Below are 13,270 nucleotides of genomic sequence, written 5' to 3' on the forward strand. Positions count from 1 at the left end.
CGATTTTGATTTTCAAATGCAAAAGTTTGAGTAGAGTAAATATGAAAACTTCAATTTTTTTGTCCCAATAGACAAAAGTATGAATATACAATTCGACATCGAGTTTTCTACTCTTACTTCAAGCAACACTTCATGTCACATGATATAAAGCTGACGTTTTATTAAAAGACAGTCAACTAATGTCATAACCATCAACTCACAATAAATGAAAAATACATGTTTGAATGCTACATACGAATAAGTGCATGCTATGTACCTACATGAATATGGAATTTTTGAATTTAAATTTGAATAGTATACGCGTAGACCGCACGTTGTCCACGTGTAGGTACTCCACGTGTAGGTACTCCACTCCACGCGTCATAAATTATAAAAATGAAAAAAAAACAGTATGACGCGTGGTCAGCGCGTGGTCCAGTAGTATAATTAATTGTACACGCTGTGTTGTGTCATTATTTAAAAAACAATTCTGTAATTTTTTGCATAGTGTGCAATAAAAGTGTGTTCATTAATTCCTTCATACATTATAATGTAGACACATAAAATTGAAAAAAAATTGGTTGTCTGTAAAGTCGGCTTACTGACTATAGTTGAACGTGACAACGTCGAAAGAAAATACTGATGGAATGGTTGCATTTTTCAAAAGAAAATTTTAATTTTATTTAAGCTGTCCACACGGACGCATCGCTCACTCAAGTAGGAGAGAGACAGATGTCGAACGCGGAGGCCGACTGTGCCTCTTTGTCGCTCGTTCCACGCTCTCGCTTGCACTTCAAGACTTGCATGGAACGCCTCAGAGCGAGGTAACGCCGCATACGTCATGTTTTTTCGTGCGTGCAGCCGGTTCCATCGAATTATAAGACGTTGTCATGTCAAAACTGCTATAAGTTAAGTTAAGTTGAGTCGAGTCGGTTGTTGAGTTGACACTATGGGCGAATATCATAAGCGTGGTACCTTGCTCAGTCTTTGGCGGTATCGGCTGCAGCGGCTGGTGTGCGGCCAGCGGGGACTCGGGCCGCGTGCGCGCCACGTGCGGCGGCGGCGCCGCGCCCGCCGGCGCCCCACAGCCCGACGTGAATGAGCGCCGCTGGGGCGACAGCACGATCCCGCCGGCGCTCGTCTCGCTCTCCTTGCGCACGCGCTCGCGCGGGTCCGCCGAACGGCGCTCCCGATCGCGATCGCGGTCTCGACCGTATACACCCTGCAAAACCAGTCAAGACATCTATTGGATAGAAGCAGGCGTTACTTTGCGGAAATCCATGATATGTTATGTAAATTAAGCTTAATTTGCTATACTCCGCGAACAGCATGAGAGTCTGTATGGTGTAATTTATTATTACTTCTATCCGTATACTCCACACCAAACTGATCCTCGGCAATGTACCCTCTACGCACGTTTCACTCCGAAACCGGAGCATCCTCAGGAGATGTTGACTTTACGTCGTTGATGAGAGTCAACGTTTATAGAGGGTACATTGCCAAGGATCTGTTTGGTGTAGAGTAAACGGATTGAAGTAATTATAAATTACACCATAGATATTCTCCTGCTGTTCGCGGAGTATAGCAAATTAAGCTTAATTTTCATAAAGTCAAGACATCATCATCATATCGACCCATTACCGGCCGCAGGGCACGGGTCCACCATCCTCACGATGTTTTCATTCACCGTTGAAGCGAGTGATATTTTAATTGTTTAAAACGCACGTGACTTAGAAAAGTTAGAGCTGGGATTCGAACTCGCCGGACGGACGGACAGTAGGTACAATCAAGTTGTAACCAGTAATTACCACGAGGGGGCCCGCGGTTTCTTCATCGTAGAGAGCTAGACTGTTCCATTTTCTGAAGTGGCAATGGGCGGGACACAAAGCACAGCAAACCGATGGATGTTGGGCTCTCTAGGTGCTGAAATGGACCGCACCGGTAGACAGCTGTATCTGGAACACCCTACGAGAAACCTGGGTCCAAATATATCAATAATAATAAAGCATTATATTTATTATTGCGTGATACATACTTTATGATTTTCCGCAGGCGCATCTCCTCTGCCCCCTTTATCTTCTTCGCACGGTGACTCGGAACGTCTCTTCATAACCCTGTAACAACACATTCGGGATGAGAACTTCGACCCGGTTGCTCTTCTAATAATTTTAGATGACAATGTGAGATGGTGATAAAAAACCGGCTAAGTTTGTTGCGGGCTTCTTCTTAGACCAGGACGATGTAATTTATAATTTCTTCAATCTTTATACTCCACACCAAACAGATCATCGGCAATGTACCCTCTACGCACGTTTTGCTCCGAAACCGTAGCTTCCTCTGGAGATGTTGACTTTACAATGAACAATTGTTACGTGGCAAGAAGTTTATAGAGCATAAAGATTGAAGAAATTATAAATTACAAAATACAGATTCTACTGTTTAAGTGTAGCAAATTGAGCTTAATTTTCATAATCCTATCATTCTCTAACTGGCGAGAGAGGCGAAAGACGCGTTGATAAGAAATCAGTTGAGGTTTAGTTAATCATGCCCTACAATGGGAGGTCATTACATAATTCATATGTTGCACGCAGCACGGGATGGGAAACCTGGCAGTTCACAGGCTTGACACGTTTTGATGTTTGGCGGTTGAAGCGTAATTTTGATTCCTGCATTTTTATATTATGACTTTGGTTCCTATGGTTTCTACATAAACTACGACCGTACCTCTACAAAGTCTACTATTATTGACATCAGTAAATCAGCTAAGATGCTAGCGATGCTACAACTTATTGCAAAGAAGGACCGAGCTGCGCGTCAATAATCCCTATAATTGGTATTTCTCTTATATAGTTTTTTTTTTAATTCCAACTTCATAACTTTAATTCCTAATTTCATTTTAACAGCGTCCGAATGTGAGATCAGTATGAATGTATATTTCTGCTTTCAGGATAAAATGTATTCATTTAGAAATAGAATCCATATTTCCGATGTCCCTTATTATTGACGTCCAGCATTCAGGAGCTTCCGTCACTATTTGAATTTTTCAGTCACGTCACCTACACCAGTGTTTCCTTATCTATTATTGGTTCAAATACCCTATCGTGAACGACTCAAAGTCAAAAGTCAAAGTCAAAAATATCTTTATTCAAGTAGGCCTACCATAGGTGGCACTTTTGATGCGTACATAAGAATTATTGCAAATGATGTATGACTAGGTAAGCAACGTTGACCAAAGTTATTAAAAATGGATGAGTGTCCAACTTTAGAAATTTGAAAGAGAATCTGCCATCCGCTTGTCTCAGCTCATATCATTCGATGGGATACTCACAGCGCCAGCGTGTCGTTGCCGGCGAAGGCGTTCTCGAGGCCGCGTTTGACGAGCGGCGAGTTGCGCAGGCGCATGAGTTCGTCGCGCGTGTACTGCAGCGGACGCCGCACCGGCCCCACCGCAAGCACGGCCGGGTCACCGCCGCCGCCGGAACCCACGCTTTCATCGTGACCTGGCGGACAACAAAGACCACAATCATTATAATTTGTTATTTTATTTGAAAGAAAGAAAGAAAACACACGTATTCGTTTTGTAATAACAAAAAAAAAATAGGTTGAACTAAAAAACTTAAGAAAATAAACTAAGTATAGGTTACAACTAAACTTTATTGTACTCATATTGCGCACAAAAAAATGGTCACGAACGTGTGGTGGAATAGTGCTGCTTATTCTTAAATAAATATTGAGCGCTGATATTCTGCCGAAACCAAAACGAGTAAGAACACGAACTCAAGGTCATCGCAGCCGCCACACTCATCTATTGAAGGGAAATGCAAGCAGAAACACGAAGTGACTAAATATAAACCAAAAAAAACATAAGTCAAATAAAGAATAATTATAGTGCCCTAATAGATGGATGGATTTGCAGCCCCTACGTGTCCCATTGTTGGGCAAAGGCCACCCTTTCATTCTTGCACTTATCTCGTTTTGTAGCTATTTGTGGCCAGTATTTTCATTTTCATTGCGTTCACTTTCGTCTTGGTCGAACTGGTCTTTGACCATAATTCATCAAGTTGCACATAACTTCATTGTAAACCTTTTTCAAGCCAAATACGTGAGAGGAGATGTAAAATAAAAGCTCGCGAAGAAGATAAGTCGGTTATTACGCCCCGTGTACAAAACTTTATTTTTCAATGGTGTAAACAAGTTATTTGCTACGTCAAAATTAATTGCGGAAGATCTCCTTCGTGTGGAGGGTAAGAATTGAGGAAGTTATAAATTACACCTTACAGATTCTCGTGCTATTCGCGGAGTATAGAAAATTAAGCTATATGTTCATTGTACAATTTATTTGACGAATCCGATAAATTTATTAGGGTTAAGGGAGGGGGATTTGGTTTTAATTTCATTTTCTTTCCTTGTATTTCAGCGAATTGTATGACCGACCCTCGCACATTTGGGACGTTAACCCGCAATCCAAATTCGTCTCATTAACCATATTTCAATTTTTATTTATTCCTCTAAAATTTGATGACATGGTAGCGAGCTAACCTATTGGCGGTTATATTAAATATTGGATAGAAGCAGGCGTTACTTTGCATAAATCCATGATATATTATGAACTAGAGATGTTGACTCAACAATTATTCATTGTAAAGTCAACATTTCTTGAGGCTCCGGTTTCGGAGCGAATCGTGCGTAGAGGGTACATTGCCGAAGATCTGTTTGGTGTGGGGTATAAGAATTAAAGAAATTATAAATTACACCATACATATTCTCCTGTTTTTCGCGGAGTATAGCAAATTAAGCTTAATTTTCAGACAATGGTTATATTAAACTGAATTCCCTAATCTGATTCTATGCGACATCGTAGCGGAAATTTCCGATATTCAATCACCTCTGCCTACTGCCTAGAGTCAATATTTGTTTGATCCAGGAATAGCAATGGCACTATTATCTTAACAAAGCGTGGGAGGCTGCGTGAACTGCCTACGACAGCCCTTTGTTAGAGATGCCAGTTCTATTCCTAACAAAGCTCTTACTCGTGGCACGCTTACCTAGAATATATTAATAAACATTGGTAATCCGAAACGAGTATTCAAAACTGCCCTAAAGTTTTTTGTATTACAGGAAAACCTTCGCCCGTATAAACAGTGCAACACTTCGCAGGGCATGCAAGGAACACGACCTAAAATGTGACGCCTTGTGTCCATCAAGCTAAGTCGTTGGAGTCAAACCTCATTTGCCTGTAATTATACCGGCCAACTACGCCCTTCTGAGATAGTTCTTTCCCGTACGTGCTCTGTCACAAAAAGCTCTAGGTACTACTGCTATCAATAGTTATCACAATAATTAAGACAAGCTTCTAGCAACATCTTAATGCCGTTCCACACCTTAGCGATTCGTTCAGCAACATATACGTGTGCGGTAATTGGACGACTGACTATTGAAAACTACATTTACAACGTGTAAATGGAAACCGAAATAATACTTCACAGGCTTTAGAGGTACATTATGTATTGTCTCTAGATATTAGTAGAGCCCACAACAAACTTAGCCGGGTAAATTTTTTTTTGTTATCACCATCCCATAGTAAATTTATAGTAAGCTTTGAAGCTAGAGCAATTCACACCCAAGCTTTTTTATCGTTTAAGTAATCCTTATCCTTAACATTATAATAGGATTTTTCTGTAAGCTTACGTTTTATATAAACTTTGATAAAACGGTAATTTGTTTTAAAATAATATACAATTGCCCTTGAATGAATTAGTAATTTTATGTGGCCTAGTAAACTGCACAACGAGTTTATTTTTGCTTCTAATATTAATATTGTTACAGTCCATTTTCTTTTGAAATTTTGCTATATTTTTATGGACATAAATTAAGTTTTCAAATACATACTTACTAGCACCGTCATTATCTGAGTGCCAACTGTCAGATTTTCTATCTACGTTTACTTATTCGACCGTATGAAAGTTATCTGCGTTTTATATTTATATGGTATCGAGAGAGTCTCAGTGACAGTAAAGTTTCCCAGATCCTTCGATACCATATAAATCGTAGATAACTAATTTAGACATTCCATTACAGAACCTGCTGTAATGGCTGGCATGGCTGGCATAGGCAGGGGTCACAAATGTGTTATACACACATTTGCACCACTACTTCTTCATTCTTTATTCGAAATTTCCGAAGGTTTTAAACTGCGTAAAAAATCTGCAGTGCCGCGTTAAACGTAGCATCCGATAAAATATCAATAAACAGAGTGCCAAGTGCGAAATTTTCTACCTACGCTTACTTATTTGATCGCGTGTTAGTTACTATAAATTTACTATGGGATGGTGATAACAAAAAACAATTTACCCGGCTAAGTTTGTTGTGGGCTCTACTTAGACCAGGGCGCGTTTGGAACACTCGTAGCTTTAGGTTTAAGTTGGCGAACGAAGTTGTCACAATCCCCTTACAATTATGTAAACATTTATGTACCTATGAACGCTTCATAAGTGCCTGTGATAGGCCTACATGAATTATTAAAGAAATTATGAATTTGGATGCGCAATTGCGTCAGTTCACTTACTCCAAGAGACACGTTTAACGCGCTTCGAAGGCGGCCCGGCGCGTATCTTCGGCGGCAACTGAGAAGGCACCTTCCGTAAAGCGCTTTGGTATCTCAGTACGAACGCGTGCACAGCACATTTAACCGGTGACGGAACACTATCCACCGCCACGTTAGTCGCTGCCAATCTCTTCTCGCGACGCTTTGCAGCGCGAATGGCAAACCTACGGCGACTTTTGCGTCCCTTCTTCGCCACATCGGCTTGAACCTCTTTCCTACCCATCATGGCAAAGACAAATCGCGGCACAACAAAATGGCGACGAAAAACACGTAGCACACAAAAAACTTAAAAACTAAACTTAATTGTTAACGTAATTATTTAAAATAATAATAAATCTTTAATAAATAAAAAAATTAAAACACGTAATTTATAAATAAAAATAAAACACCGACTTAAAACTAAATAGCTATACTAAAGTTATCATAAGAGACGGAATGTAGACGCGCAATTTTCTACGTATGAAAAAGAACTTTCTTTGGCTACGTAGCAAAGTTCTCGCGATAAGATGGAACACTAAAACGAAAAAAAAAACGTGAGGGAACACTCGTTTAACGCGAACACTCGCAGCGTACGGGAATGTCTCAAAGACTGAGGTCATAGAGGACGCGACAACCGTTGAATATTCGGAACCAACTACCTTCATTTTTTATTAAAATTTATAAAACCGTCCGCAAACATCACTTTTATGCCGGTATGTGTATTAAGTATATACAAGAATTAAGACTTTAATTTAAATATTGGATAGAAGCAGTTTCATGGAATTTCGCAAAACAGGATACTTTGCGTAATTCCATGTAATGTTATAAAAATAAGACTTAATTTCCACGAAAAGCAGGGGAATCTGCATGATGCAATTTCTTATTTCTTCAATCTTTTTTTCATATTCCACTACATTTAGCCCTTGACTGCAATCTCATCCGATCGTAAGTAATGATGCAGTCAGTTATATGAACCCGTGTATGGGTTCATATAACTGACTGCATCTTAATCGGTTTCTAGGCGACATCATAACGGAAATCTAAATCGCTTAGTGGCAAAACTTTGTCAGTAGGGTTGTAACTAATCGCGGCCGAATCTTAAACTAAGTTATAACCCGATAATAACTACCAAGACAAATCATACGATCACATACGGTTTATGAATCTGAAGAGTTTGTACGTTTGAATGCGCTTATAACGGTAACTTTGTATTTACTAAATACAAATTCCTAAAATATTTTATCATGTACATAATATATTGTATAATATTTTTAGCATATAGTTAGACAAAAATTTTGAATTGGATACATGATGGTCCTGTTGAAAACATAAATAACGTGCGATTATATCGCGGGCAGGAACTAAAATAATCTAAATAATTTTTAAAATTCTTCATTAAGAGATTGTTGAAGTGTTTCAAGTGTTCGTAAAATAAGTAAAAACTAAAACGGACTAAAAGGGTCCAACTGTTATTCATTTTTGTCGTTTTAACGAAGTAAGATTAGAGAGAAAGGTGTGCGGCGGGCCTTATTTGGGTCATTGTTTTCAATTATTTCATGACTACCCTCGATTTAAACTATTTTTTAAGGGTGTAAGATGCAATACGCACAATAATAAAAGCGTTAGATCTACTATTTATACTACAATATATGGATATTGACAAACATACTTTAGCATTTATATTATAGATATGGATCTTTAATATAAATGCGAAAGTATGTTTGTCTATATGTTTGTTAGTGACAATGTTCAGCTCAACCACTAACACTCACCAATATTAATAAAATTGTGCACATATATATATATAGCTTTTATCCTGGAGATGGATATAGAATATGTTTTATTCTGGAGAAGGGATAAAAAACTTACCTAAGTACAACTTAGCATTAAAACTTATCTTGACAAAACTTTGCATAGAGATAGCTTCCTTGAGACAGGCTTAAAATACGATATTTTTTAGTCAAGGAATAATAATCAAATTGTATACTTTTCTTTTTTTTATGTATTTTTAGTGGTGTGAACACCACTAAACGTACATTCATTCATTCTTAACCGAAACAAACAAGGACAAAGTTGATGGCAACAGCTAGTCCTATTGACGGCCGATTGGTGCAGTTTGCAGCGACTCTCGCAGCTTTCCGAGTCCAAGGCCGTGGTTTCGATTCCCACAACTGGAAAATTTTTGTGTTATGACCATGAATGTTTTTCAGTGGCTGGGTTTATATGTATATATTATAAATATCTATGTATATTATTCATAAAAATATTCATCAGTCATCTACCCATAACACAAGCTACGCTTACTTTTGGCGATGTGTGCGTTGTCGTAGTATATAAATTATATATTTATTAATTTACTAATTGTTCACTTACAAAACACAGCTATATACTGTCTCTATAATGCCTATATTGTTGATGCCCTACATAGATATCAAGTTAAGCCCTACAGACTATTGTACAATGCTTATGGGATCAATTCAATAACAGCCGTTTGCATGGGGTGCAGGGAATGAAGGTCAAGGGAGTGCTACCCTAATGTTATATGGGTATAGCATAGTTATGTCTTATATAATGTAGCTACTGCTTACTTTACGATTTTTAAGCGTTATTTTTGAAATCTCTCGTCTTTTTCGGTTGGTTTAAAAAATAGATATTAATGGGAATTTAAAACTTTTCGATTTCAGTTGTACTTATCAGTATCTTGCATTTCGAAAAATATAATTTTGTTAGGGACAAACTTTGAACTGAATCGTTTAAACTATTTTGTTGTTCACTTTTACAGCTGCAATTACATTTTTCAACTTATGTATAGGCAGAAAGTGGTCCAACAAAAATTCATGAGTTTTTCATGAAAACCCAAGCTCCCAAAAGAGGGTTTACCCGTTATCACCACGCTGGGCAGACAGGTTGGCGGTTGCAGTAGATAACACTTAAAGTACCTAGTAGTGATTTAAAAATGTTATAACAATTTTAACCCAGGTATGAATGAATTAATGAATACACTTTTATTTTACACCAAAGAAAAAAAGTAGTTACAGAGATATAAATACATAGCAAGAGAGTTAGTGCTTTGTTTAATTATTGTTTGTGGTCAATAGGCATAGCCATACAATCAATCTGTGGCTTGCATTCACAAATTGATGAATTATGCCGACCAGCATGGGAGCACTGTAGAGGGTTTAAGCTCCACATGTATCCATTCTCTCCTATGAAAGGGCAAGGCTTTCACCTAACAATGGGAGTCTATCCCAAGGAGCTTTATCAGATTTTCAGCAATTCTTTATTTATGAGTGTAGGACCCATGCCTACCTAGAGTCTAATCTTTTAAAATAAAAATGAATTGTTGTAAAAATCATCCATCCCCTCAAAAATTTACAAGTAGGAATATTAACTCACCATCCTCGTTTACAAACATGCCTATTGAACTTCATCTTTTTTTTGGAGTTGGTTATCATATAAAGAGATTGTTAAATTATTTTAAGTCTTAAAAATCACCATATAAATACTCAAAGAAAAAGAAAGCAGTTTCTTCCTTAACTGATTAAAATGTGTTAACTTTCCATAAATTTCAGCCACAAGGGGTCTAATTAACAAATAACATAATGTCAGAATAATGAGGCAGTGTTTCTTAAACTTTAAACTTCAGCTGACGGCACATTTCAAATGTCTGAATGTGAAAAACACTGCTTATTACTTGGCTCTATATTATAGTCTTTAATAAATGCAATCCTTACTAATATTATAAATGTGACAGTTTTTATTTATTGGTTTGTTTCTTTGGTTGGTTGGTTTCCTTCCTTGAAACTGTAAGTAAGCAGCCAATCAAATTAAATATTTTTTTTTAGTTGAAGGGACAGAGAGAATTAAAAAAGCATTGGTTTAAGTAAGATGTTTTACTATTTCTTGGACATAGAAAAGCTTTGCCTTGCAAAGCAAATCAAGCCTTTGGACCCAGTTGTTATGATTAATTTTAAACATTTATTAAGCTGGTATTTATAAATCAGCGAATAAGGCACTGGTAGACGCATCTATAACATTTCCTATTTATGGGGCTTGCCTTGAACAGAATGACCACTGTGCCCTTTGAATCTTCTGAATCCTTGTAGTCTCAAGAAATAAATCAAATTTAAATGTATTTATACAACATTACTGCTTCTTTTGACTTGTAATATGATTAATTGGCGAATAGAACAGAAAAATCCTATATATAGATAGGCTAGGCTTATACAGTGTGAGAATAAAGATTCTACATTAAAGTCCTTTGACTAGGGTAGGCATAATACAGGAATATGGAATGAAACTGAAATATTCTCCTTATTATTTATTGAATTATCCTCCTATAAACAAATAGTATAAAAATGTAGGGTAGGCAGTGTTTTTGTGCATGTATCAAGTATCAGGCATAGTATTGGTAACTTCTAGTATATTCCTAAATTGCAACATCCATTCCAGCTTAACTGGAGGAAAATTTAAGTTGGCATTTTCTTAATACCATATGTAAAAAAAAAAGGGTGGCTATCTGTACTACAAATAAAAAGCTATCTTAAACAAGTAAATTAAAGATAGCATTTAGTTTTGAATTAATTTGTGTGAAAGCAGATTCATTAACAACTTCATTCACCCCGCTGTGTTAACAGCTTTGAATAAGTCCATACATGTAATTGCAATTAAAAAAATGTGTTGTACAGAGTAATTCACCGCATAAAGAGGCAATTTGGCTTTAAATGTGTTAACCAAGTCTGCCTGTACATGAACAGAATTTGGATCTACATGCACTCAATTAAGAGAAAATCTGGACAAAGCATCCAGACATTGTAAAGGATGATGATCATCATGGTTTTCCATTAAATCCTGAAGAATATAAAAATGTCATAAACTAGTTTTGTCCTCCTATTGTTTTATTTAATGCCTGAAAAACCATGAAGATTGTAATAGGATTGTTACAAAGAGTAAACAGTTTACAATCAACCTACTTTTTAAAGACAAAGATGGAAATATGGCTCAGAACAAAAATACTCAAGGGATCCTTATTTGTAAACAAACATTAGCATTACACTGGAATTAAGATTTTTAAATTAAAAATCTCGTTCTTTGTCTTTATTCTCTGTATTGTATAACGATTTGTATTGGAGACGGAATGAGGACGGCCGAAATCGAAAGTTGGTGGTATTTGAAATTCAAATAGGTCCAATACAGTTTAATGATGAAAAAAGTAGGTAGACATGAAATTTTTAGTCGACGGTTAGGATTTTAGGGAAATACATACCTGATTGAATCGGTCCATTCGTTTGGTTGCTGTCCGTTGGCTTCTCCCTCAGTGAAGCCAATAAATTCACAGCTGACATAGCTCGTAATCACACTCAATATCTCAGTCTTCGTTCAATATATTAACTCTACTAAAATTCCAAAATAACTATACAATATTTACAAAAGTCTTCAGGAAATTATACTATCAACTAGGTACCTATTGTTTATATCACAGACTTTTCGTTTTTCACAAGACAATACGGATAAAAACGTCCACGCACGAAAATACTATCAATATTTACAAGGTTCTAGGTATAATAAACTTATTTACACATTAAAAACTAACATTTATAAGCTACTTTTAACAACAACGCTTTAGCGGTCACGAGATGTTCATAACTAAAAGAATTTATCAGTTTTCATGCAAAAATATATAAAACACTAAAAGGTCCGCCATATGCCTTGAAGGCCTGTATTATTGGAACAAATTGTAAATACGCCATACACCGCATAATAACACTGAGTTATGATACTCTTGATTTATCCGGTTTATATCCAGTTGCCATTGTCTACTTTTTTTTTTATCGAAATAAAACGGCTTTCCTGTCGATAGCCTGACTGGTTAAGATGTTTTTAATTTTAAGCTTTCCGAGAACCTTCATACCCTGAGGAATTTAAAACATCCGTTCATAAAAAAAACATTAAATACATAAACATAGTCGTGAATTTACTTTTATGAAAATTATTTATCGTAGCTAAACGGAACGTAATCCAATAGTGTTTCTAAAGAGTATATAAACACTCCACGTTGAAATGAGTTCCATGCGATGGTTAACTATGAATAGGTGTTTTTATTTCACGGAAGACCAACAATTCAGATACGGGAACCAAACGTTAATAGTATTTGCCGTGGCAGCTTCTTAGACAAAGAAAGTGTATTACGTAAAGCATGAGGCAAAAAGAGATGCCAATTATTTTTTTCCAACCGCCTTAACGTGTCCTGTATTTGTGACCCACAAATATCAAAAAGCTTGTTTTTTATTTATATTTTTCAGTTTTCTGGTATATTTAATTTCATTGTAAGTTAATAAGTTGTGCGCCTACGGTATACTACTATGGTTTATTGTATTATTTTGGGTTGCAAAAACCGCAGACTACGAAAAGAAGCTGGTGTACTGAAAAAAGAAAGTAATGATTACTTTCGGTTTTCTATACACCAGCTTATTAGAGTTAAACGTTTAATAGAATTTTAATAACACTTTTTAGCGATGTCATGGACATAGACTCCTCTTTAGTGAACATACTAATTTTCCTTATTGTTGGTTGAATTCTTTTCAAATATCTTGCTATCAACTCCCTATATACAATTTTAAAAAGAATTAATGATGAATTCTGATTTATTTAAACTTAGAGTTTATATTAAGAGTGAACTTAGATTTTTTATACTTGGAGTAAAAAACC

General features: G+C 36.5%; 1 protein-coding gene across 4 annotated transcripts in view; it reads right to left on the reverse strand.

Moving 5' to 3' along the window:
• The window catches only part of LOC120627817 (eukaryotic translation initiation factor 4E transporter-like), a 39,612-nt gene extending 27,325 nt beyond the window's left edge, over positions 1-12,287 (reverse strand). For 3 of the 4 annotated variants that reach the window (XM_039895875.1, XM_039895874.1, XM_039895876.1), the window contains exons 1-4: positions 6,545-6,879; positions 3,308-3,479; positions 2,015-2,093; positions 955-1,201 (exon numbers count right to left, since the gene is read on the reverse strand). In XM_039895875.1, coding sequence (XP_039751809.1) covers positions 955-1,201; positions 2,015-2,093; positions 3,308-3,479; positions 6,545-6,809 — 763 coding nt within the window. In that variant the 5' untranslated portion in view covers positions 6,810-6,879. Of the gene's footprint in view, positions 1-954; positions 1,202-2,014; positions 2,094-3,307; positions 3,480-6,544; positions 6,880-11,828 lie in introns of those variants that run through there. The other variant, XM_039895877.1, reaches the window with a different exon arrangement.
• Positions 12,288-13,270: the final 983 nt, after the last annotated feature.

This window comes from Pararge aegeria, chromosome 12 (genome assembly GCF_905163445.1).
Source record: "Pararge aegeria chromosome 12, ilParAegt1.1, whole genome shotgun sequence".
Lineage (NCBI taxonomy): Eukaryota > Metazoa > Arthropoda > Insecta > Lepidoptera > Nymphalidae > Pararge > Pararge aegeria.